The following is a 27,657-nucleotide window of genomic DNA, read 5'->3' on the forward strand; positions in this document are numbered from 1 at the left end:
GCTGACTAAAAAAATTTGGCATCCAGAATGCAGTGTTTAATACGCAATTAAGCATTTTGTTGTGGGTGTGGCTGGTGAGTTTTGGCACCTGAAAGACAGCACCAATCCTCTTTTATGGAACCATTTGGAAGATAGGATGGTAGTGGCTCTGGAGTAGTACTTGTTGCAAGGGAGGGTTGTCCTCACTCCTTGTGCATTTTTTGTGTTTTTCTGTGATCAGTCTGTGGATTTTGAACCCTGGACATTTCCAGGGTTCATTCAGAAAAGCCCTGGGGACTATGGATACTTTTCCACATCCAGAAGTTTAGAAATCTTTTATTTTGCTATCCCAAAATTCCTCTCTTCACTGCAGATTCTTAGCTGTGTCACCTACAGAAATACCTTTACTCTCTCCTGGATGTGCTACTATGGAGGCTAATGCTAAGAGTCTGTGGTGAGAATTGGAGAGGAGAATTTTGTGTTTAAAAAGCATTCATTGATCATGGTTAAGGCTACGTTTTAGTCACGAGTAGTTTTAGTAAAAGTCACGGACAGGTCACAGGCACTAAACAAAAATTCATGGCCCCTAACCTGTCCATGACTCTTACTATATACCCCTAAGTAAAACTTGGGCAGGGTACCATGGGTGCTCTGGGGTGGCCAGTCTGAGGGTGCCATGGGTGCTGGGGGGAGTGGCCAGGCAGCGGCACACGGTCCGGGACCCCTGCTGGTGCTGTGGGGGGAAGGACAGCGGCACGCAGCCCAGGACCCCTGCTGGTGCTGCGTGGGAGGGTTGGCGGGGCTGGCAGGGCTCCATATGTGCCTGCAGCTTCTAGGTGGCAGAGGGGCCAGGGAGCTCTGCATGCTGCTCCCATCACAAGTGCTAGCTGCGCAGCTCCCATAGGCTGGGAACAGCAGCCAATGGGAGCTGTGGGGGCAGGGCTTCTGGGTGCAGGCAGCATGCAGAGCCCCCAGGCACCTGCACCTAGGAGCTACAGGGCCATGCCAGTGGGAGCCGGGGAGCCCCCCACCCTGTGGACAGTTTGACAGACAGCTCTTCCCCATTCACTCTTATGAGAACTACCTCCCCTCTCACTTATGATCTTGTAACTTCAATGCAGCTGCTAAGACCATGTTCATTGCCCTTTGCTCCAGCTATATACCCCCTATTTGAAACCATCTGCTGCCTCCCCATTTTCCAGCACACTGAGTTTCTTGTCCACACCTTCAAGTAAACTGGATTTTCTATTTTGAATGTCCAGTTTAAGACATAGGGAGGGTGGGATTTAGAACACACGTAAGGATTTTTAAAAACCTATTTTTATCCTAACAAAGTCCCTAATGCTCGATTTTCTTTTTTAAATCATTGTAAAGGTTTTTTGCCAATTGCAGTGTTCCGCCTTGCTGTCAGTCAGTAAACACCTGTGCTGAGCAGCTCACAGATGTCTCATTTAACTTGTACCCTAAATACCTGTCAAACTCATAACCAAGTTCTATCAAAAAACACCCTTGATCTACATAATGGATACTGAAATGCTTGATATTAATACTAGTTTTGTGTCTCACTGATCTTTCAAATCTGTTTGAGCAATTTTTGGAGGGGAAAGAGGAACACATCTTATATGTGGTCTGCTTGGTTGAGTACACAGTATGTGGTAATGAATTGAAAATGTGGACTGTGTAAGCAGGTTCTAACCTTTGCACCCGCAATATCTATTTTTTGTGCTGTTTCTTCTGAAAATATATTAATTTATATTATATTTTGGAAATATACAAAATATTCTTGAGCACATACACTTTTATTTCTTATTAGCTCACACATCTGTAGATATTTGGCACAGGTATAGAAAAGTGACATCTATATGACAAATATTAAGGGTCTGATTCTGATCTCATACCAGTTTTGCATCAGTGTGCAGTGGAGTTACTACTGATTTACTATGATGTGAAATTACAGTCAGGCCCACAGATGTCTGTGTTGCACTTACTACAATTTAATGTGGGGCAGGATTCAACTACTTCCCATTTCTAAGTGTAAAGGTTTTCTAAGGTTGAAAGGCTGTTTGGCTGCTTGTGAATAATTAACTCTCTTCTAAGCATCAGACCAACTCTTTAAAAAATAAATAAATCCTGCTCAGACTCTCAAGACTAACTGAGGCTCGGTAAACAAAGTCCCATATTAAATTTTTCCAAAAAGTCATGGAATCCCACCTCAATCTGAAGCCTGTTTGTATTTCGATACAAACATGAAGCACAGACTCCTGGCTGCATGCCAGTCAAACCTGCCTAATCTTGAGCCAGTCGATGAAGCCCCATTTTCATTTGAGTTACAAAGGATAAATAGATAAACAAGTATTGCTGTGGAAGTTCCTCAGTTAAGACAAGGTAACGCTTTGCATGCCATGTTTGAGTCAGATAAATTATGATCTTTACTGGGTGTTATGAACTGGCCCTGAGCACACTTTAAGTATAGCTTTTGCCTACCAACTTGCAGATGCCACATTCTTCCTCTGAGTCATTTGTGCATGCATACAAAACTGATTTTAAGTCTCCCAACTACTTAGACAAATGGATTAATCAGGTCTGACTGTCTTTATTCATTTTGACTTTTATGTTCTTGACTGTTCACTTTCAAGGTCAAAAACAGCCTCCGTGGTTTCTTCAGGTGACATTCTAGTTGCAGCTGTTAGAGTTCTTTTAATCATTTTACGTGACATTAGTCTCTGTAGCTCGATGGTTGTGTGAGTGGGTGAGAGCTGAGCCTTCGCGGCAGGAAGCATGGCCAAGATCTGAGTCTCATTTTGGGAAAACATTGTGTAAAAATCATTGTTCAATTGGCATTATTCTTTAGCCCACATCCTTGAGTTCTTATCTTAAGAAATGAAAGCTGAGTCATAAGAGGAGGAGGATCTGTTTTTTCCACAAGACCTGCTGCCATGGGAGGTAGAAAGGAACTGAGGCCAAGTCTCCACTACAGACCTATATCAGTATAACTACGTCTCTCAGGAGTGTGAAAAATCTACACCCCTGAGCGATGTAGTTATACCGACCTAACCCCCCATGTAGACAGTACAGTCTCTCCCATTGACATAGCTACTGCCTCTTGGTGAGAAGCTCTCCCATCAGCTTAGGAGTGTCTTCATTAAGCTCTGCAGTGCAGCTGTGCTGATGCAGTGTTTTAAGTGTAGACCTGCCTTGAGATGTGTAGTGGGCCACACCCGTTTTTTTACCCCTGGATGCTCTGTTCCATATGAGGGTGGTTATGCATGTGACCTAATGTTCATCATTTTGCCTACATTGTTCTGAGATTGTGACACCAAGCCAGGGCCGGCCCACAACATATTGGCACCTGAGGAGGAGCTCAAATGACATCCTCATGCCCCCTCCCTTGGGCCAAAACTTTGAAAGGTCTCAATTCTGACTTCTTCCTATTCTACTCCTCTCCTGGCACTGCTCTGCTACCTACCACAATAAAGGAGAACTAACAACTTAAAATGCCTTGTTCAAAAGTTTTAAGTAACACTTAACTTTCAAACGCCTGAACAGCAAATGTAACGTTTCTTGTCTGCATAGTAAACACTGGCATTTTTATCTGTTTGAATAATCAGTGGTGCTTTCCGTGCCTTCTAGGTTGCAAAGATTTGAACTGCTTCCTGAAGGTCCACAGTCTGGGCCAGCTCATGCTCTATTGAGATGGTTGCAAGGCCGACCAGCCTCTCCTGTGTCATTGTGGAGCGTAGATGTGTTTTTATTAACTTCAGCTTGGAGAAGCTGCCTTTTCCACTGGCAACTATTACAGGAAGTGTTAGAAATATGCACAGAGCAACAAAAACATTTGGAAAGAAAGAGGGTGGTCATCTTATTTGTGCACATATATTCCAGAACAGCCTTTGGAGTTGATCTTGCTGAAATATATCTTGAAAGGGCTTTCAGTTCATCACCTAAGTCACTCGCATCAATGTCGTGCATGTCATCATGTGTCAATACTGTCTCTAGTGCCCTGCATTGCTGGTGTAGGTCTTCTTCAGGTATAGTGAGGAGTTTTGGAATATCATACAACATCCCAAATATACTGCTGTGTTCCTTAAGCTGCAAGAAATGTTCTTTGACTGACTGTATTGCACAATCTAGCATCTGGTTAAAGAATTCAACTTTGAATTGTTGTTTGGGGTCTCTTATGGGATTATCCCATGCCTCATAATTAAAATGTTGTCTTCTTCGGTGACTCTTGTATTCTTGAAAGGGTGGGAAAATAGCTTCAGTGTGAAGTTCCTCTGCCAACTTCTGTGCACTCTTCAGAACGTTTTGAAATCCTTCATCTGACTGGTAAGACTGTAGGTATGACTTTGCTTTGTCCAGTTGTTCCATTGCTCCAGATATATCAAGGTCAACACCTTGGAGACTCTTGCTTACAACAGTATGTCATGCCACAACACTAAGTCACACAGAAATTCTCCCACGAACAGTTCCTGTCATAGCATTCTCCTCCATAATGGCATCATCTATCTTCCCAATTTGGTATTTGATAGGATTTATCACCTCCACTCAACTTTCCCATCGTGTGGCACTCAGTGGTTTCAGTGTCAGAGAGGGTGTTCCCAGATGTTGCTTCAAAATTTGCCATTGATGATTGATGCAGAGAAAAATACATAGATGCTTTGAATTACATTAAAAAATTCAGCAGCCTCACTAGAGGCCGATGCTGCATCACTGACCACCAAGTTTAATGAATGAGAACTGCATGGGACGAAAAAAGCTTGAGGGTTTAACTCTCGGATCCGTGTCTGCACTCTTCTGTTCTTTCCTCTCATGTTGGCACCATTATCGTAGTCCTGACCTCTCGTATCAGCAATCGCAATTCCCATATCTTCCAGCTTTTTAAGAAGCACATTTGTCATACCAGCTCCTGTAGTATCATCAATGTCAATGAATTCTAGAAAATGCTCTCTGGCAGTCACCATTGCAGAGATATTTTCACTAGGTTCTGTTGTTGTTACAAAATGCACCATTAAAGTCATTTGTTCCGTATGGCTGATGTCAGGTGTGCAGTCCAGAATAACAGAGTAATATCTTGCTAACTTCAGATCTGCCACCGTCTTCTGTTTGACTTTTGTTGCCAGTAACTGTATGATCTCATTTTGAATTGTTTTTCCAAGGTAGTGGTGTGTACACATTTCTTGGGTGGTGACTTCTTAGATGCTCCTGGAGTACAGCATCAAACTCAGACATCAGCTCCACAATTTTAAGGAAGTTTCCATTGTTTGGCACATACAGCTGATCTGAAGTGCCACACAGTGGTAGGTTTTAGATAGCAAGCATTCTCACAATGGCAATGAGCCTTTTCATTTTGCCAGTAAAGAGACTGATGCATTCTTCTATGGATGCTGATCATCTATGGTGGCCTTTAACCTTAGTCTCATCTCAAGCTCTTTCCACCTATCACAATGCTCTCTGGTGATTTGCTGCCTTCTCATGGCATGCCAGATTTCTAGCCAGATTTTTCCAGTCCTTTGTTCCTGTAGAACCCAATGTGCCTGGAACATTAGACTGGAAGAGTTTTCAACAAAAACAGTCTGCAACATTCTGAGTTTTTGAGTACATAAGCCATGGCCCCTCCACTTTTTCACCATTGGGTATTTCATGCCAGTAATGTGTAGGATGGAAACTTCTATTTTCATTGTCTTTGGGGAACATGAAGATTTTCACTTGCTGTGGCCCATGCAGTACAAGGAAGTCCCTCAGGCTACTGCTCAAGTGGGTCCACAATCCTGGATCATCTAGACTTAAGGAACTAAACTCAGCAGCAGCTGTTTCTTGCACCTCCACCACACACTTTTCTGATCTACACTTTCTTCAGGAATGTGCATGGTTACAGCCATTTGAGATGGAGATATGGAAGCTGCAGTAGCTGCCAGGTCAACTGCACTCTGGCTAACTGGAGGATCAGGCTTCTCCTCACCACTCACATCCTCACTGGGGCCGGAAGGCTCACCGTGAACATTTGTGTCTATGTATCTCAGGAGAGCGCCTTCCTGCTTAGATAGAAAAGCTTCCTTTGCTTTCTTTTTTTTCTGAATGCTGCCCCTGAGGGGCGTTTTCTTCTTTCACTCATGACTGCTGTTCTGTGCCAGCTAGAGTGGCTCTCAACACTCAATTGAAGGGGACAAATAAGCAGGCTGGTAGCGGGGCCTGAGTGAGGGAAGATATCAGCGTCTTAAGGGTGTAACTGACTCCTACTACTTCAGTTGACTGCCTGTTCTCCTCAAGTGGATTCAGGGAAGCAGCAGCAGAAAACAGGAAGCTCCCTGAGAAGCTGGTGTTAATCAGTCCAGGCTCCTGGGGGTGCTAGAGAGGTACATAAGAGGCTCCTCCTCCTCTCTCTCCCTGCGGCTTCTGCTGCTTTCTGTTATTCCCTCTCACCTTTTCTCCTGCCTGCCTGTTATGTCTCTTGTGCCCTCCTTCCTCCAGCACAGCACTCCACCATCTCTGTGCATCTAGAGCAAAGAGATTACATATGCACCATCAGCAGACACATTTTTCTACACTCTGGGTCCTAGTGGTGCCCCCCACACCACCCAGCCTGGCACCTGAGGCAGCCGCCTCAGTTTGCCTCATGGTAAGGCCAGCCCTGCACCAAGTCATGTGCTTTCCCCATGGTGTCACTCTGTAGACACAATACCCTAGAAGAACCTCATTTATATGTAATCTTTACAATGAGGATGGAGCAGGTTTATGCGATGCTGCCAGCATTGGAGGCTATCCTGGGCCACAGATCTGCGCATTCCTTAGCCACGGGGCCTGTGATTGCTGAGCCTTTCATTTCCCCTTTGTTATTTACTATCACTCCCGCGTTGTCTTCAAAATAGAGGAACACCCCGTCTTTTCTCCGGTACGATTTCCGCTGCCGAATTACCACTGCCGGGTGCACCTTCTTCCTGAGCTCTGGCTTGCCCTTCTTGACAGTAGCCATGACCATGTCGCCTACACCAGCAGCTGGCAGCCTGTTCAGGCGCCCCTTAATCCCCTTCACGGAGATGATGTACAGGTTCTTGGCACCTGTGTTATCTGCACAGTTAATCACAGCTCCCACGGGGAGACCGAGGGAAATACGGAATTTCGCACCGGACGAACCACCACGTAAGTAACTATACTGTCCAAACAATGTATTTTGTTTGACAATTCAGTGGGATCTAGTCTATGAGATAGATAGGACACATCACATAAGTTCACTATCTGAGGCAGGTAGTGGATATTAATGCATCTGATAAATGGTGCTGTAGTGTGGTTTGTAAAATTGTTAAATCTTTGCGTAGAATCACAGGATTTTTCTTTTTAAGAAGTGGGATGGCGTGGAGAATGGAAATACCAATATAAGGTACAATTATTACTCTAAATCATAGATATGTGCAAGAACAAGAATTAAAGAAATTTAGCAACAGGAGCCAAGCTGATGCATATTGATCTTTTCAAATTTAAGTAAGGAAAAGTCATAAAAAGAGAAATGGGATTGAGATACAAGGAATTTAGCTAACTGGGGTTATGAGCATGTTCTCTCGCCAAGCACAGATTTTACCCCTAAAGTAGAAGATGCCAGTATGGAGGCAGCGTAGTCTGCAGGAGGCTTGAATTCTAATTCTGCCTCTGCCACCTACTTACAGTGTGGCCTTGAAGAACATGTTCTAGCTCCCTGCCTCAGATTTCCGATAGTTACCCTTTTACTTTATGGGATGTTGTAAGGATTAACTTGTTCATGTCTGTACAGTACTTTGAACATGTAAAGTGCTATAAGAAAGAGTTAGTATTGTTATAGAGCAGGGGTGGTCAAACTTTTTGGCCCGAGGGCCACATTGGGGTTGCAAATGGAGGGCCGGGTAGGGAAGGCTGTGCCTCCCCAAACAGCCTGGCCCCCACTTCCTATCTGCCCCCTCCCACTTCCTGCCCCCTGACTGTCCCCCTCAGAACCCCCAGCCCATCCAACCCCCCCACTCCTTGTCCCCTAACCGCCCCCTTCTGGGCCCCCTCCCACCGCCCCCTGGGACCCCACCCCCTATCCAATCCCCCTGCTCCCAGTCCCCTGACTGCCCCAACCCCTATCCACACCCCCGCCCCCTGACAGGCCCCCCAGGACTCCCACGCTTATCCAACCCCTCCCCCCATTCCGTCACTTGCAATTTTAAAATCAAGATTGGATGTTTTTCTTGATATATGCTCTAGTTCAATCCGTAACTGTTTCAAGAAATTTCTATAATTTGTTATGCAGGAAGTCAGATTAGATGAGCCCTTCTGGCCTTAGAATCTATGAAACCAGAACAGTCATCATGATGAAGAAATGGTGGTTCATGTGATTTAGTGATCGTGGTTAAATTTCAGGGGAGTATACATTTAAAAAAAAAAGTTTTCTTACGTTACATATTTTTTGACTTACTTCCATGGATTAGCAGTGAGGTACATAGTTGAAAAGTACCTTTTAGAAGAGAACTGAATGAAGAGGGTGGAGCCGGAGTTTCACGCCTAAGGCTTGGCACAGAAAAAGGGCAAAGAATGGACAGATTTAAAAGGGCAGTTTAGTGGGAAACTTGGAAGGAGTGTTGGAAGTAGGAGGTGGAGTAGGAGGAAATAAAAGCCGAGACATGGTCAGGAGCAGAATATAGACCTTTGTAGTTGGAGATGAGAAGCTTTAATATGGTGGTAATGGCAAGGAGAAGCCAGTGAAATAATTCAAAGAGAGAGTGTTGAGAAAGCAGTGTGTGAGGCATATTATTTTGATGGATGGGGCAAATAGAGAAGTAGGCCAGCAAAGAGGAGGAAAGAGTTATCTAAGGCAAAGGACAGAATGTTGGAACCTGAGGTTCTGTGGCATTTGGGAGTGACAGCTGGTATTGGGAAGTTCCATGGCAGTTACCCTTGGACATTTGCAGGGAGAAAGGCAAAGCCTTAAGAAAAATGTAGTGACATCAACAGGAGCCCTGAGGAGATGGAGGCTGGGCAAGGTGGGAAGGCCGATTAGGGAACTGGATAACAGTGCCTGGGAGGAACTCTGTCAGAGATGTGGGCAAATGGAATGGGCAAAGCAAAAGACCACCAAAACTCAGAAGGAAGTAGGAGAAGAAGCAAAACAGCCATAAAATGCCCCTGGTGGACAGTATAGTGGGACTGCGTCTGGAATATTTTGTTCCTTTCTGGGCACCTCATTAAGGAAAAACAAAACGATTAAGGAACAGGAGAGGATGGACTTATTAAGAAATATTTAAGGAGTTAAAATGTATTTTACTTGGCTAAGAGATGACTAAAGGGAAACATAAGAGTCTACAAGTATTTGAAAAGTGTAAACAGCAAGGAGGGATAGAAATTACTTTGGGTAGTACAGGTTGCTAAAGCTAACAATTGCTGCAGGTGCCTATTTCCTGTGGAATCTAAACACCGCTGTGATGAAATTAAAATAGGATCTTTCCCCTGCATGGAATGCAGCTGTGCTCTCTGATGGCTTTGAATAGGCCAGTGCATGGAGGCTGGGTGGGGTGGAGGCTGGGGGCTGGACAGCTTGTGGTCACTGGTTCATGATTACATGGATCCAGTAGCTAAAAATCCCATCATAAAGGGCATGCTTGTGTCACAACTAGAACTGGTCAACATTTTTCCAGTGGAACATTTTTCCATCAGAAAATGCTGATTTGAAGAAACTGAAACATTCCATGAAAATGTATTAATTTTGTCCAAATTTCTGATTATAAAATGATTGAAACAATTCATTTTGTTATAGCCAGTATGTTTTGTTTTGATCTTATTGAAACATTTTGTTCTGATTATATTGCTTTACTAATTATATAAAATTCAAAATGTTTAAACATGACATAATATAATATTATAATCAAAATGTTTTGACTATATTAATATTGTGCATAGCATAAAAGTTGACTCAGTGAAGTTTATGAGAGAACTGAAACAATTTCAATCTTATCAAAACAAAATGTTTCAATAAGGTTGAAACACAATGTCTCATTTTTCCCAAAATGAAATTTCAGAATTTCATGTGGGAAATTTTGATTTTTCATTCTTCTTTTGAATGGAAAAAAATAAAAATGTCTGAATTTTCTACAGAACAGGAATTTCAGGGTCTGACTATCTCAAGTCACAGCCGTATTGCAGGTTAGAGGCTGGAGATAGGAGGGAGCTCTGACACACACCCAGCTAACCACCCAGTAGTCCCCCTGCACAAAACTTACTTACTGGGCTTTGTAGAGGTGTCATGAATTTCACCCTAAGGGCATGCTGTATATATCCACAAGAGTTTTGCATTGCTTATGATGGAAATGCCCACTCTGAAGAGGCATAATGCAAAAAAGCTTGCTACCTCAGAGGGTGAATCTGGTGCATACAGTGAAATACACACTAAAATATCATTGAATTGCGCTGGGTTTAAAATATATAGGTTCATTTTTTTGCTCCTTCTTATGCCTTCATATCTCTTATTTTCAGGTCATTTAAATAAGACACATTAGGGGGCTCTGTCATTTAAGTAAAATTGGTATTCTGCCATCCATGAAATTGCATGCAGCTCACGGACACCTCCAACTTATTCCAAAGTGCAAATTACATGCATTTCTCTCCCTTAAAAAGTGAATGTGAATAAATATTTAAAAATATGGGTCACAAAGGCCAGCAAAAATAGTGTTTTTATGTGATTTTTTGTGCACAGAACTAGTGTAGTCAGAGGCATGGAGCACTGCTGGCTAAATCACAAGAATATTTGACATTTCTCTCATAAACTTTTTATACCAGTCCAGATGGTTGGATATAATTCCTCCTGACCAACAGATTTTTATTTATTCATAATGTGGTAGCACCTGTTACATACAGACATACAGCACTCATGTATGTTAATAGGTAAGAAACCAGTAGATGGAGCTCAAAAATATGTAGCATAATTCCTGGGATTGGAGGATCAGTAATGTGTTGCATGCTCCAAATGGCTTCCTCGGTGTAGCTTTTACAGCAGTGCTTAACAGTATCTAGAAGACCCAGTATTAATTAAGAAGCCATTGTATTAGGCATCATACAAATGAGTAAAACAGACATTCCCTACCTACAGTATATGATTATGACAAGGTACAACAGTGTGATTATGATGGAGTGTGTACCTCACACAGGCTCAAACAGTTCATGGGGGCCTGAGAGGCCCGTTATGGTACCTGGCTGCACCTGGAAGGTGGGCCAGGCTTAATTAATGATGCATTCCAGCTGGGATAATACTTGGGTGGTTCCTTTAAACAGGAAGTTTGAAGCAGAATGGGGCTGCAGGGAGGAGAGAAAGGAACCTTGCAGTCACTTTCTGGGACTAGAGAGTCAAGAGCCTGGCAGGGTCAAGCAGGAAGCACAGAAGGAGAGTTATTGTTCTGAACAGAGAAGTCTGGCAGGAGGCTGGGGGAGACTCGACTGGCATCAGAGTGGGGCAGGCTCTGGTGGGAAGCCCTGACCAAAGGGGAGGAACTGGACCTTCAGAGGGAGATCCCTGGGAGGTATTCAGTTGGTGAATAGAGTAGGGAAAAGTTGAGAGGGACTAAAGTAAAGCCCAAGGAGGGAAGAAGCAGGTTTATGTTTATATTTTATGGTTTGGGTGTTCGTTAAGGTATTCCAGGGGAGAGCCCTGCAAGTCCTACCCTGAAAGAAGAGTGAACCTAGAGAGGTTGTGAGGGAGAAGACCTGAGAGAGGCTGAATAGGGAGACATCTTAGGATCCCTGGACTGGAGCTCAGTGCAATGAGAGGCCCAGAGTAGGAGACAACAATGACTGAAAGCACTGAGAGAAGGGTGTGAAGACTTTGGGGGCACAAATTAGGGCAGAAGACTTTATTGTAAAGACTTGGGGATTTTTATTTGCTGGACTTGTTACCCCAAAAGGGTACATTGTAACCTGCCTGGAGGGCTGGGTTATGAGAAGAGAGACCACAGCAGAGCCACACTGGCTGTCAGCAGGGGGTGCCAGATGGAAAAAGTGCCTGCTACACCATGCCAGTTATGAGGAGGTGCACCATCAGTGAGTCCATTCTTCTGTACAGATAAACAGGCAAACTGTAATCAAGTAACACACCTCCTTTACTGTTTGCCAAGTAAGTAGTTCAAGACTAAGGCTATGACTACACTAGAGAGCTTACAATGGTGCAGCTGCACTGATGCAACTGTGCCTCTGTAAGCCCTCTAGTGTAGTAACTCTAAGCTGACAGGAGAGAGCTCTCCCACCGACTTAATTAATCCATCCTCAATGAGCAGCAGTAGCTATGTCGGCAGGAGAAGCTTTGCCACTGACACAGTACTGTCCACACCAGTGCTTAGGTCAGCGTAACTTATGTCGCTGAGCAGGGTGGCTTATTCGCACCCCTGAGCAACATAAGTTATACCAACATAAATGGTAGTGGAGACATACCTGAGTGGTCAAAGTCATTGCAAGTGGCTGCCAGCCTATACCGTGAGGACAAAAACTAGCCAATTGATGGAGATAGCTTGGATTTAATTTTGGCCCTAGCTGTTCTAAGGCCTGAATCTATATCTAGATACTTAATTCAAAGATGCTGAGCATCTGCAGTTCCCATTAAATTAATTTGGGATTGCGGGAGCTTGGCATCACCAAGTACGAAACCCCCTTTTTGGGTGCTTAACATTGTGCCTACATTTGGAAGTGTTAGATTACAACTTTTGATGATATTCTCCCCCCAGTTATTTCTCCGGCAGGTGGGGTATAGAATCATAGGACTGGAAGGGACCTCGAGAGGTCTTCCAGTCCTCTGCACTCAAGGCAGGGCTAAATATTATCTACACCAGGGGTTCTCAACCTTTTTCTTTCTGAGCTTCCCCCCAGCATGCTATAATACCTCCATGGCTCACCTGTGTCACAACAACTGACTTTCTGCATATAAAAGCCAGGGCTGGCATTAGGGGGTAGCAAACAGGGAAATTGCTTGGGGCCCCATGCCACAGGGAGCCCCATGAAGCTAAGCTGCTCAGGCTTTAGCCCCAGGTGGTGGGGCTTTGACTTTCTGCCCTGGGTCCCAGTGAGTCTGATGCGGGTCCTGCTTGACAGACCCCTGGTTGAGAACCACTGATCTAGACCATCCCTGACATGTTTGTCTAACCTGCTCTTAAATATCTCCAATGACGGAGATTCCACAACCTCCCTAGGCAATTTATTCTAGTGCTTAACTACTCTGACAGGAAGGTTTTCCTAATGTCCAACCTAAACTGCTCTTGCTGCAATTTAAGCCCACTGCTTCTTGTCCTATCCTCAGAGTCTAAACAGAACAATTTTTCTCCCTCCTCCTTGTAACAACCTTTTATGTACTTAAACTGTTATCAAGTACCCTCTCAGTCTTTTCTTCTCCAAACTAAACAAACCCATTTTTTCCAACTCTCTCTCATAGGTCATGTTTTCTAGATCTTTAGTCATTTTTGTTGCTCTTTTCTGGACTTTCTCCAATTTGTCCACATCTTTCCTGAAATATGGTGCCCAGAACTGGAGACAATACTCCAGTTAAGGCCTAATCAGCATGGAATAGAGCAGAATTACTTCTTGTGTCTTGCTTACAATACCCCCGCTAACACATCCCAGCACGATGTTTGCTTTTTTTTGCAACAGTGTTACACTGTTGACTCATATTTAGTTTGTGACCCACTATGACCCCCAGATCCCTTTCCGCGGTACTCCTTCCTAGGCAGTCATTTCCCATTTTGTATGCGTGCAGTTGATGGTTCCTTCCTAAGTGGAGTACTTTGCATTTGTCCTTATTGAATTTCATCCTGTTTACTTCAGACCATTTCTCCAGTTTGTCCAGATCATTTTGAATCTTACTCCTATCCTCCAATGCACTTTATCAGTGAACTCTCTCTGCCATTATCTAAATCACGGATGAAAATATTGAACAGAATGGGACCCAGCCAGAACAAATCCCTGCAGACCAGTATACTCAACACCCGGTTGGATGGCCTGACAAAGGAGGGAAATGAGTGGGCTTCAGAGAACTAGGGAGATTTCTAGCCAAGCAATCACGTGTGCAGCTGCTTGAGCGGCACCAGTGAAAACAGCCTGCAGGCCAGGACATCCGAGTTAGCACACTCTACTGTTGTGATGGGATCTCTTAAATGAACACAAATGGCAGGACCACACAACTGCACGCCCTATCACAGAGAATGGTCAGGAGGCTTGGTTTGTTCTCTGATCCAGTTCTCACTGAAGTGAAGGGGAGTCTTGCCATTGACTTTAATGGGAGTTGGATCTGGCCCTTAAAAAGAGAATTAAAGAATCCAGATCCTCTCAGTATCTAATATCCAGTTTGAAAATACTAAATTTGTTCTAGGTTTCATTTAAACTGCATCGGCTCAGTAGTTCAGCTGCTTTGCAGTACAGTTCAGCGATTGCTGGCTAAAACTCAATGGAAAACGTGTATATATATATCCTTACTGGTTCTGACTGTTAATTTATGCCCATTGAGCCTCTGGCACTCAGTTATGATCTATCCCACATATGTGGGATCACATTTTCTGCAGGTGATGGGGGTTTCTATAATATCTGATGAACTGCAGCCAGCAGTTTGGTTTATTTTCACTACTACTTTGTGTGTACTTGAAAATAGGTCATTTTTCTCTTACAAGAATCGCAACAGGGGAACCCTCAGCAGTTCGACTGGAGAGAGAAAGATGCCGTTGTTAGTTTTCCTCTGCTTAAAATATTGTTGTAGCTGTAGTAAACCTGTTTTGATGCAAGTATTGGGCTTGCTGGAAGAAAATTGTTCACAGGATTGGGAAATGCAAATAGATGAAGATGAGAATGACAGCATTTTTTTGACACTTGGCTCCGGATCAGGAGAAGTGGGAATTATTCAGAGCTTTTTGTTCTGTTGTTGGGACTGTAATTTGTTGCAGTTGTGTTGCTCTGCATGATCTTTTCAACAAATTGTGACACAGTCAGACTGGGCAGCTGCAAGAGAGTGGTCCTTGGGTTCCAGGAAGTGGGCGGGCACACTCTTCCTAAGGGGAGGAGCCACTGAACCCCCTCATAAATATGGGGAACAACAGAACAAAAACGGACAGGTGTGAGGGTCAAAGGGTCAAAAGTAGGAAACATGAAGGAGACACTGAACAGAGAACCCTGGGCAGTGCCCACTGCTCCTCGCTGCAAGAGTGTGGTGGAAAACAAGTATGTTAGCCCTAAAATGATAAAGGTCCTTTTTCCTATAAGCTGAGAAGGGGAAATTAAGGACACCTCAGTCCAATTAAGGGCTGCCTGAGACCTTTAAAAGCCCCTTCTCTGGTTAGAGAGGTGGGGGAAAAGACAAGCATCTGCAAGGTAGCAGGAAGATAGGCTTCCCCAAGGTGAGAGGTTGCTCTTCTCCCTACAGTGGCTAACCACCAAAGCTGAGTGCCTGTTATAAGGAAGGATTGACACCCTGGGGCCAACAATAGAACAATGCCACCCCTGCAAGGGGATGGGGAAAGGTATTATTTTTGTGTGTGTTTGTGAATTGGTTTCTTTTTGTTTGCTGGAGGAACCCTCCCTGGGCCTATCCGGAGGCCTACTTTGAAAGTAATAAGAGAATACAGAGAGGGAAGGCAAACACTGTCTATTGTGGGGCTGATTTAACTCAGGCCCTGATGCTGCCAGAGAGGGAAATGCAAAGTCTGGCAAGACAGAGTAGGTATCTTGCCAGAAAATATACATTTTCAAATGCTAACATACAGGCTGGCACTGTAGCAGGTATTGATCCTGATGGAAGGGTTAAGTGGTTTCTACTGACTCATGCAGGCTTTATTTCCCCTGGTTATAAGGGTGGTGAGAGTTTCTTTCTCTGCATGACAAAGAATCTTGGGTGTGGGTTGAGCACTTCTGAGGGAACAATCCTAAGAGTAAACAAGCCTGAGGAAGGGGTTAGAGTGGAACTTGGGGCTTGTCTACACTTAACAGCGTTGCAGCAGAGCAACTGTAGCTCTTGTCTACACTAGAGACCTGTACCAATGCAGCTGTGCCTCTGTAAGATCTCTTGTATAGCTGCTCTGTGCCGATGGGAGAGAGTTCTGCCATTGATTTTAATTAATCCACCAGCGAACAGCAGTGGCTGTCAGCGGGAGAAGCTCTCCCACTGACATAGCGCTGAGCGCACCACCACTTATGCTGGCAAAATTTATGCCACTCAGGGTGTGTTTTTTCACACCCCCAAGTGACATCTGTTTTGCTGCCATAAATGATAGTGTAGACATGCCCTTAGTGAAGATGCTGCCTATGCTGACAGGAAAGCTTCTCTCTTCAGCATAGCTATGCCACCTCCCTGAGAGGTAGTAGCTATATAGACAGGAGAAGCCTTCCCATCAAAAATAGTACAATGCTGACAGACCCCGGTCACCAGCAGGCGGGATTGAACTGGGGACCTTTGGAGCTTAGTGTATGAACCTCTACAGCATGAGATAAAAGCCAACTGGCTGTTAGCTAAGGCTGTAGAGCTAGGGTGACCAGATGTCCCGATTTTATAGGAGACAGTCCTGACATTTGGGGCTTTTTCTTATATAGGCTCCTATTACCCCCTCCAGCCTCTGTCCCAATTTTTCACACTTGCTATCTGGTCACCCTATGTAGAGCAGACTCATTAATTGCTCTTTAAGTGGTCTCAGTGCCAGTAGATGGGACAGAACACCACACAGGAGGTGTGTGGGTTACATACTTCCCCTAGCTGAGGAAGCACGTCCTGAGCTTCAGAGACTTCCCAGTTGAAATCCCAGATGAGCCCCCAATTGTAACGCTGACAGACCCTGGTCGTCGGCGGGCGGGATCAAACAGGCGAACTCTGGAGCTTAGTGTATGAGCCTCTCCCACGTGAGCTAAAAGCCAACTGGCTATTAGCTAAGGCTGTAGAGCAGACTCATTTTCTCCCTCTTTAAGTGGTCTCGGTACCACTGGATGGGACAGAACACCCCACCCAGAAGGTGTGTGGGTTACACTAGCACTGTCTAAAGCGGGGGTTAGGTCGGTATAAAGACATCGCTCGGGGATGTAGATTGTCCACACCCTGGACCAACGTAGTTATATTGACATAAAGCCCTGATCTATAATACAGACTTATCATTTAAACGTCTCACTCTCTGGATTGTTGAGAAGACAGTGAGTTTGGCCACTGAATGGTGGGTGAACTGTGTGTTTAGAGCAATTTGGGAACCATCTAGTAAAAATACTTAAAGGGATGCTCAATAAAATGATACTTGAAAAGAAAATTCCTTTCCCATGTTACTAGTTACACCTTGGATGATTACAATTTTAGCTATTTGTATTAATAGCCTAGTTTTGGCTTTGTCTCAACTTACACAACAAAACGGAAATGGTCAGTTTCACTTATGTCTGATCTCTAGTGTCACTGTCTTCCATAAACCAACCTAATGGTGTAGTCCAGATCCTCAGCTGCTGTAAATCAGCACGGCTTTGTTGAAATTAAAATTAAATTCAAATTAAAAGTGGCAATTCTTCAACAAAAAGACCTCACACAGATTCCAACAAGAAACTGCAGAACTGGAATTAATTTGCAAACGAGACACCATCAAATCAGGCCTGAATAAAGACTGGGAGAGGACGGGTCACTACAAAAAACTAATTTCCCCCTGCTGATACTCACACCTTTCTGTCAACTGTTTGAAATGGGCCACCTTGATTACATTGGCCTCATTAGCACTACAAAAGTGATTTTTCCTCCCTTGGTTCACCCCTTCTTGTCAACTGTTGAGAATAGCCCACTTCTGCCTTAATTGAATTGGCTCATTAGCACTGACCCCCAACTTGGTAAGGCAACTCCCATCTTTTCATGTGCTGTGTATTTATACCTGTCTCTGTATTTTCCACTCCAGGCATCTGATGAAGTGAGTTTTAGCCCACGAAAGCTTATGCCCAAATAAATTTGTTACTCTCTAAGGTGCCACAAGGACTCCCCATTTTTTTATTGAAATTAAGTGAACTCAGCTGCCTTGAAGCAGCTGCAGATCAGGCCCATTCTGTTTAAATTTCTAACATGGAATTTTTTCATTGTAGTCAAAAGGTAAATCATACTAAAAGTTCTGTTTCAGAATTGACACACGACTTAGGGGATGGCACTGAAATACCTACGGGATGGGCACCTTTTTTGAAATGTTATAAACCTTTCCTCCCATTTTTACTTTTCAGTACTGCCACCTCCAAATGTTCAAAAATCATGAGATAAAAAAAAAAAACCCTCAATTTTTAAGCCAAACGATACCTTTTGGGTTCATTTACTTTCTAGCTTTTGAGCCTTTATGGTGCACTCAGGTCACACTGTCAAGCTTTTCTCTGCCACAACCAGGGCTAGAAACTTCCCCTTCTTTTAATGAAAGAAAAGTTTCTCATAATCACACAACTCCAATAAAACATCAAATATCATGAGACTCTTGATAAAATTGTGAGTGTTAACAATACCATTTTTTACAAAATGAACTACTTGATGTATTTTAATTAGGCAACTTGAATAGAATAATATCCTATTTTTATGCTTTTATTAGAGTAAAAGTGGTGACAGACCTGCCTAGGTTTCTGGAAGACTTCATTGCTGATCAAATTTCAGGATCTTTATTTTGTTGTTTGTTTCATATAAACCTGCTGTTAGTGCTAAGTGTTAGGTGTTGTATGATTTAGTTTGGCTTAGTCACTGGTGTCTGGATGAAAATGGAGCAATTTTTGCTGGTTATAGCTTCAGTTCATCAGCTCTGCAAACTGCCTGATGAAAAATGATCTAATGATCTGAAAATAAATGCACCAGGAACTACAGTGATTCATTCTTCTTTTTGTCTCCCCATTACAAGTCTCACCTAATTAATCTCAATCAGTTTGCAATATCCATTTTCATTCCAATTAAAAAAAGCAAACACTTCAGATTAATAAAAATCCAGTAGCATGTGCACGCTACTGTATATGATTGTTGCCACTTAACACCTGTCAATTACTCTCATGCATGGCTATGAATTACAGAGGTCTGACTGAATAGAAACGTACTAGTTTTAGGGCTTGTCTCAGGGCCGGCTCCAGCATTTCTGCCGCCCCAAGCAACAACAACAAAAAAAAAAGCAACGATCATGATCGGCGGCGGCAATCGGAAAAAAAAAAAAAAAAAAAAAAGCGGCGATCGGCGGCAGCAGTTCAGTGGCAGGTCCTTCGCTCCTAGAGGGAGTGAGGGACCTGCTGCCCCCGAATTGCTGCAAGTGCCGCCCCTCTCCCTTGGCCGCCCTAAGCTGGTGCCTGGAGCCGGCCTGGCTTGTCTACACTAAAACACTACAGAGCCACAGCTGTCCCTCTAACACTTCAGTGTAGACATTACCTAGCACTGTCTACATGGGGACTTGGGTCATTTAACTATGCTGCTCCGTGGTGTGGATTTTTCACCTCCATGATCAACATAGTTAAACCAACCTCATTTTCTATTGTAGAGCAGGCCTTTAGTTAAGGGAAAGAGGGTCCAAAGAGTTTAATCCCTCACTATTTTATTGTTTTAAACTAATTTCCTTCAGGGTATGGCTGTATGGTCGTTATTACCGTAATGAAGGACGTTACTTGTAATTCAGGTGGGTTTTATGGACTGATACAATCTAATTCAACTTTATTTTGTAATTGTGTCCCAAAACCTTTACAGAGCTAAATACTAAATGAACAATGTGTTAAATCCTTGAAGTCAATAGAGAAACTCCTAATTATGTCTATGGGGCCTGGATCTCACCTAATATATTGGGTGTATATTTTAAATGATGTAAAGCAACAAAATGCTTTAATTTTCTTTTCATAAGAACCAGGAGCTCAGCCATATCACTCCGCATCCTCAGTTCTCTTCACTGGCTTACTTTCCAATTCAAAATGTCTCTGATTGTTGGTGGAACAATCTCCCTCGGACCGTATATCCAGCCACTCCGCTGACCATTCTCCAGTCTTGCACTCCTTTTTAATTCTTTGTGTGACTCTCCACACTTGGTGCTGGGTGTTGGGCTAAGGGGTGTCAAAGCTCTTTAGCATTATTTTCTGTATCTACCTTGAACTCCCTCACCTCGGATCTCACCTTAAATCCTTCCTCTTATTTAGATTATGGTTTGAGTCACTGCCACCCATACACACTTCCCCTCACTTAATTTGGTTATCTTCTCCTTCTCAATGCAATAGTTTACTAGGATAGTTGTCTGCATTATTGTTGCTTTCAGAATACAACTGTCTCCTTTGGTTTTGGTCCCTCTGTCCATACTTTTGCTGGGCCTTTCATACGGGAATCATTCTATCCGGACTTTTAAAGTAGTACTTCATTATTCCATCTCTAAGAAACTTTGTACTCTCTAATGGCACCCAGAGATGCCATTAAAAAAAATAAATAAATCAATTCTGTCCATAACTGTGTAAATCCCAATTACAGGGATATTATTTACACAATATATATGTGCCAAAAACAAAGATACCCAACCAACCAAATATGAACAAAAAAACCAACAAAAAACCATCCTGCAGTGTTTAGCAGAAAGCAGGGGTTTTTTGGGAAAGGCTTAATTGCATGAGCCCTCAACTCAAAGTGAGTCTACTCAGGTCCCTGGAAACCTCAAGTTCACACTCAACATGCCAAGAGCCTTAACACAAGCCTTAGAATAGTCAGTCACATACTAGATTACATAATGGTATAAAAATAATTAGGCTACGTCTAGGTAAGTCGACCTATGCTACGCAACTCCAGCTACATGAATAACGTAGCTGGAGTCGACTTACCTTAGGTCAAGTTACTGTGGCATCTACACTGTGGGGGTTGACGGGAGAAAATCTTCTTGGGGGTAGAGTACAGGGATCAACTGGAGAGCGATCTGCAGTTAATTTGGTGGGTCTTTACTAAACCCACTAAATCGACCACCGGTGGATCGATCTCAGAGCATCAATCCCTGCCGTGGTGTAGATCTGCCCTTACTTTCACGCTAGTAAAGTAATATTATACCTGGCATTACAGTCCCCTACAGTAAAGCCAACTATTTTTGACAATTTTGATTTCTCCATTTATTGTCATATATATATTATAATAATATCAGGATTTTATGCAGGACTGACCTGTTAGCCAGCATAGAATTTTACTTGCTCTAGGCAGAACCTTAGTTTAATGACCTTCAGCTAGAATATTGCAAGGCATTTTTATCTACTCAGGCCTTTTCTAATGCAATGGGTTAAGTGGAGAGGATTCTTTGGGGGATGAAGAAAGATTTGTTTTAGTATTGCAGACATTTTTGTCAATGGAATTGATTTTTTTATGTGTTTTACAATTTTTCTGAGGGCACCAAGAGATATGACAGACATAATATAAATAAAAGATAATAAATATGCAATCCATAGCTATGGTACATAGTAACTGATGTTCTCAGTGGATCCTAGGAGTACATCAATGGTACCTTGCAAATAAGCTGTTTTACTCAGCTCTGTTGGCGCCGAGAGATTTGGTTAAATAACTGTCAATTCATGAAATAACATAATTTAGGCAAAATACCTCTATCATGTAATCCTGACCCCTCCAGCAGCATAAAAATTATCCTTTAAATGGGATCAAAGAAAGACAGCGTTATATATTATACTAAGGAAAGTACATTACTTCAATTACAGCTTGTTCCATCACAGGATGTTGAATGTTAGTCATTGGTATATGATATTTGCAAGGATTGCTTCAGAACTATTTTAAAATTATTGTAATATTTTTTCTTAGAGAACCTGTATGTTGCAACTTGCTTTTTCTACCTGCAGTATATTCTAAAAATAAAACATGAGCCATGTGCACTGTGTGTGTAATGATGCAAGTCAAGAAACGCTGATGTGGAATGCACTGGGTCAGAAATATGGAAATTATTGGTTTTTTTCCCCTTAATTTTTTTTTCTGTTGGCATTTTTGAGAGTATAGAAGCTACTTTCAGGGCGGGAAAGGTGATCCAGCAGTAACAAAAATACAAATATTTAATAATAAACTAACACCCCTAATGCTTATTAGTCAGACATCCTTTCCTCTCTATCGACACTATTAAATTCTTTATTCATGTATTAGTGATCTTTCATCATTATTATTGCAGACTTCTTTCTGGCCTTCCTATCTCTCACTATTTCCTGTTCTGACTTAACTAAAGTGCCACCTAAAAGTGCTGCTTATACCTACACAGTGTTCTCTTTGAATCCCTTCATTGCCTTCCTGTCTTTTGCTGCATTAATGTCAAGCTCTTTGTCCTCATGTCAAAAATCCTACATAATATTGTCTTAGCCAATGTAACATCTCTGCAATTATCTCCTCTCCCTTCTGCTTCATATACTCCTCCCTCGCTGTGTTCCATGCCTTGTAATTATGCAGACACCTATCCTTGACTAGTCTCCAAATTTTTGTCCTCCAAATGCCCTTTGCTCTAAATCCTTTCTTAAAACCCACTTCTACAAGGAACCTTTACTCGTACTTGTTTCCCGTGTTCTCTCACATGTGAACTATTGTCCTATGTCTTGTCTTCCTTAAAGCCCAAAGTGTCTACAATCTAAGGCCCTAATTCCGGAAAAAAAAAAAAAAAAATCAAGCAGAGTAACTTTGTGCATGGGGTAGTCCCATTGATATCAAAATTACACATGGGCTTAAGACTGAGAATCAAAGCCTAATATTGTAGTCCTGAAAACTGCATATCGCTTCAATAGGGCTACTCACAGTAGTGAATGCTATATCTAGTAGCAACTGTTGGCATGATTGTTTAGATTAGAAAATGCAAGCCTCCCTTATCCAGAAAAGTGTACACAGTGATGCATTTGTTTATGCTGTTATATAACTGGTCATCTCAATCAACGTCATTGGGTCAAACTTGCAATGTAAAATAGTATAGATACAGGAACAAAATATATTGTGTATGTTCAGAGCTTACTGATTTATCATACCTGAAGACCAAAGAGAAATAAAAACTATACTGAGAGTTCCTCACAATTATTAAAGTTAGCACAGTTGTGATGTCAGAGGGTCCTTGAGCCATATTGGTGTAAATTTGCATATCAAAACAATTTGATTTCTAACAATAATCCCAGGAACAGAAAGTTTTCTAGTAAGAAACTGCAGAGGCGTCCAATTGCCTTTGAAACGGTCCTCTGTACATTTTGTGGTGTTGGAGATTTATGGAAAGAAACCACATGTATATTTAAATTCCTTCAAGGACCTTTCTGCTAATTTAATATTTAATTAATGGATTGATTGACAAGCTGCAAACACATACAGGAAACAGCAGAGGGCTATAACCTTCTCATAAAATCTAGGAAACGTAATATAAAATATTACATCAGCTACTGGCATTTGTAATTTTGCCGGCCAGTTAATTTACGATTGCCAGAGTTCCAGAATCTTTTGTAATCCAGACATTGTTTATTTTCATAGTGAGCCATTAAAGGACTATGTGCTTTTCAAAAAAAGAAAAAGTAACAAAAGCAAAATGAAGCTTATAGGTCAAAAGCACTTAAAGTTAAACAAAGCAACAGAGGCAAGAAAAAAAAAAATGTATCTAGATGATAAGAAATTCTACCTTTTTTTCTTCATCTCATAATATGGGATGATGCACTCTTGGGTTGGGCACGAGTTGGTTTATAGTAAAAACTGTAAACAGCAGGGGAAAGTATTTAGTGGTCAAAGCAGGAAACCAAAAGTCACAATGCCTGGATTCTGATCCCAGATCTGTCACTGACTTGCTTTGTGACCTTGAGTAAAAACTATTAACCTTCTGGTGCCTCGGTTTCCCCTTCGGGCTATAATAATAGCCAACTTTAAGTTGTTGTGAGGTTCAATTATAAATAAGGTGTTTTGAGAGCCTCTGATATAGGGGACTATAAAAGTGAAAGACATTATTATTATGTTCTCTAGAAATGATGTAGTCAAGAGGAAACTGTCACGCATTGTGTAGTGGAGAGCACCAGTTTCTTGTGTTACATCTGTAGGTCAGTGGTTCTCAACCAGATGTCTGGGTCCCACTGGGGGGCTGCGAGCAGGTTTCAGGGGGCCACCAAAATAAACCAGAGGGTAGGACAAGTGTCAGCCTCGCTGAAGCCCGCGCCCCACTGCCCTGGGCTGAAGCCGAAGCTCAAATAACTTAGCTTTGTGGGCCCTGTGGCATAGGGCCCCAGGCAATTTCTCTGTTTGCTACCCCCTAATGCCAGCCCTGGCTTTTAATCTACTGGATATGCAAAGAAAGAGTTATTGGGGCACAGGTGGGCCCTGGAGTTTTTATAGCATGCTGGGGGGCGGGGGGTGTCTCAGAAAGGAAAGGTTGAGAGACCGTGCTCTGGGTCATTCAGAAACAATCAAGGATTTAGCTGCATCTCCTGGGATTTGATGTTATACATGTTGAAATGATCTATCAAGGATAAAAAAAATGAAAGGCTTCTCTCATATAGAAATTTAACTATCTCACTGTGAAATGAAACTACTAACTTCCTTCTCAACAATCGAGACCTGCATTAATGAGGTGACCTGATCAGAAGCTCCCTCAGAAATAAATAAATAAATAGATGGCGTGGCATTGGTCTGAGGAGAAATACTATTGGTAATCTTCATGGAGACTTGGATCCCAGAGTGCAAAGGAGTTTATACGTAAATTAAATTGTGTATAAACCACAACAGGTCAGCAGTTCAGGATAATTTCATTGGCTGACCAGTAGCGTCACTGCTGTCATTGCTGCTGTTTGCTTTGCTTGGTTCTCTTGTTCCTTATCAGTTCTTCTAACAATGATGGTTCAGATTAATGCAAACAATATTTTACTGTATAACCATTTTACTCTTGATTGATCTTATTTATTTTATTTACCAGCACTCTGGCCCAGATCCTCAGCCATGGCTGAGGAGGAACTGACAGCTCAGAAAAATGGGATGTGGCCTGTCTGTTCGTGCAACCATAAACTGCCTATCTGATGGGCTACTCTTCAGCTGTAGATTAGAGCAGTCTGAAGGCTGCTGTTTATTCTGGCTAGCAATAGCGCCAAACGACGGATATGAAAGCCTTTGATCAGCAGGTGTAGGACTCAGCTACCCTCTGACAACAGCAGGGAAGTCCGTAGTTAGCCACTACATGAGCTTCATGCCACCAGATTACTGCCCTTTCACTTCATTAATCTTCCCAGGGCCAGATACGCTGGCTTTATGCCCAGATTCCACCAGCATCTAGTGTGGTCTGGAGTGGCACAACACACCACATCACACCCCAAAACAGGGCCAGCTCCAGGCACCAGCCCACCAAGCATGTGCTTGGGACTGCACCTGGAGGGGTGCGGCGCGGTGCTCCGGCCCAAGAGCAGGGTCGCCACCGGGCTCGTCGCCCTCACCCCAGCCGGTCCGGGAGAGCGGGGCTGCGGCTGGGCTCGCCGCCCTCCCCCCGGCGCTCCAGCCGGTCGGGGAGAGTGGGACCACGGCTGGGCTTGCCGCCCTCCCCTGCCGTGCTCCCCGCCGGGGGCGGGGGGAGGCTTTTTTGCCTGGGGCAGCAAAAAAGCCAGAGCCGGCCCTGCCCCAAAAGCAGAGCCTTGTGACCTTCTCTTTATAAAGTGCTAAGGTTTTAATCTGTGCCATTATTTAGTAAAGTGAACACATAGTCCTGACAGAACCGCACTAATAACTAGAGCTCGTCAGTTATTTTCCCCCACAAAACATTTTTTTGACTATTTCTTTCCCCATTTTACGGGAAACTTCAAAACAAAACAATCCTACTAGAAATTATCATTTATTTTGGTTTTCAGGTTTTAGATTTTTGAATCTCTTCCCTTCACCTCCTCCTTCTCTGCTGACTCTCTGCCCCACTGGAAGAAGTTGGGGGAAATGCTTTTTTTTTTTTTTAAATACTTTTCCGTCTGGGAAAAGTTGTAGAAAAAAGTTTGAGAAAGTAGATTAAAAACACTTCTACTTTTTTCAACTGGAAATGTGTAGAAAGTTTTTAAGAAGAGAGAGAAGTAACTTTCTCCCACCCCCACATGTTTCCAGATGAAAAAGGTAAAAAAATGTGGGAAGGTTCTTTTACACTTTTTCAGACTTTTTTCCAGTATAGGATGAAGTAAAAAATGAGAATGTGGTGCTGGTGGGGAAAATTGAAACTCAAAAACAAAACAAAGAACAAACCAAAATATGTGATTTGAAACCAACAACAATTTTAATTTTGTTTCAAATTAAAATTGACAATGAAAATGACTGGTTCAAAATATTGTGTCGAAGTTCAGGCAAACAACATTTTACACACATACACAAATGACAAGCTCACTTTTTGGGAGTGTGGCAGGCCTGGTACCGCAGCACCCTTTTGTGGCAGGGGTGGGATGTGGTGTCAGCACCTCGCCACTCAAGTTCCCGCGCCAGTCTCTCTGTGGACAGCCAGTCGCGGCCTAACGGCGAGGTAGTGCAGCCTATTGGCCGGAGTCCGTGTACCTTGCCCTAAGTACCCAGGGGTGTGGCCCAATAGCCAGAATCCACATAAATCACTCCCTGCATGGGAGCAATGCAGCCTAATGGCTAGAGTCCATGCAATCCCCCTCACCAGCAGGGTAGTGTGGCCTACCAGCCAGAGTCCTTACAATCCCTTCACAGTTCAGGGGTGAGGTGGTAGGGGGACCCGGGCCCACCCTCTCCACCAGGCCCTGACCCAGGGCCCTGGTAGTGGTAAGCTTCCCTTGCCACCCACTCAGCAGGGATCTACCCACAACACACCAAGCACTTATGCAGCTCTAACACCATTTGCCTCCGAAGTTCTCCTGGGTCACTTCCTACCATAAATGCCAGGTTCTCTGTTGCAGGAGGAGGTCCTCCAGTCTATCCTCCTACTGTGACATCCTCCATCAGGGAGAGTCCTGGCTTAGCTGGCTTCCACATCCTGGCATATAGACTCTCCTTCCTCAGGAGCTAGCAGCATGCCTCTTTTCCCTCCAGCAGTCAGCCCAGACTGAGGTGTTCTGCAAGCTTTTATACCTGTTCTCCAGTTGGCACATGCCCAGCAGAGCTTCCACGGTGTGGCTTCCTCTGCTAAGAAAGAAGGGTTAACCCCTGCGGTACCAGTGCGGGGCCACTCTGCCCGTTACAGGGAGGATAATTTTTTTTTGGCCAAATGTCCACCAGCTCTACTAATGCTGGATGAATGATCCAAAGCTCTTCCACAGAGGTCATCAGAAGGATTAAAACAAAAACAGAAAACCAAACCCACACACTCAACTGTCAAAATCTGAGAGGGGCAGAGAATGCAGTTTGGGGGGCTAATTTCTGCTTTAAATCTTTTTTAAATGCCACAATCATATGCACACTACAACTACACAGCTGAAAGAGAACAATTGCTTGTGAGATCTGGACACTCATTCGTTTTTTGTTAGATTTTGGTCTAACATATTAATCCCAGGTCTTTACTGTCATTAAATCTACATTGCATCAGTTTAAGAATATTGCCAAAATGTCTTCAGCTTGTCTTGTTGACTTACAATTGCTTGTGATCATCTGATGCTGATCTGTGTAGTCTAATTCCCACAATAATGCCTGACTGTGCTCCATAGGTGGTGGTTACTGGAGTCAATTAGCATCTGATTTGGAACTCCTTGTCCCATTCAGAAAATTGAAATTCTGCTGCTCTTTCAGTCCAAATGGAATATTAATTGTTTTCTTTCTGATTGTATAGTTTAGTA

General features: G+C 43.1%; 2 protein-coding genes across 2 annotated transcripts in view; one reads left to right on the forward strand and one right to left on the reverse strand.

Moving 5' to 3' along the window:
• The window catches only part of AGBL4 (AGBL carboxypeptidase 4), a 1,388,984-nt gene that overhangs the window by 815,687 nt on the left and 545,640 nt on the right, over nucleotides 1–27,657 (forward strand). The gene's annotated exons all lie outside the window — the stretch shown is intronic.
• Nucleotides 6,684–12,417, reverse strand: LOC128841862 (60S ribosomal protein L23-like). The gene is made up of 2 exons (XM_054037355.1): nucleotides 12,400–12,417; nucleotides 6,684–7,129 (listed from the first exon to the last, which is right to left on the reverse strand). Exons 1-2 carry the CDS (start codon nucleotides 12,415–12,417, stop codon nucleotides 6,710–6,712), a joined length of 438 nt encoding a protein of 145 aa, XP_053893330.1. The 3' UTR covers nucleotides 6,684–6,709.

Source organism: Malaclemys terrapin, chromosome 8 (assembly GCF_027887155.1).
Source record: "Malaclemys terrapin pileata isolate rMalTer1 chromosome 8, rMalTer1.hap1, whole genome shotgun sequence".
Lineage (NCBI taxonomy): Eukaryota > Metazoa > Chordata > Testudines > Emydidae > Malaclemys > Malaclemys terrapin.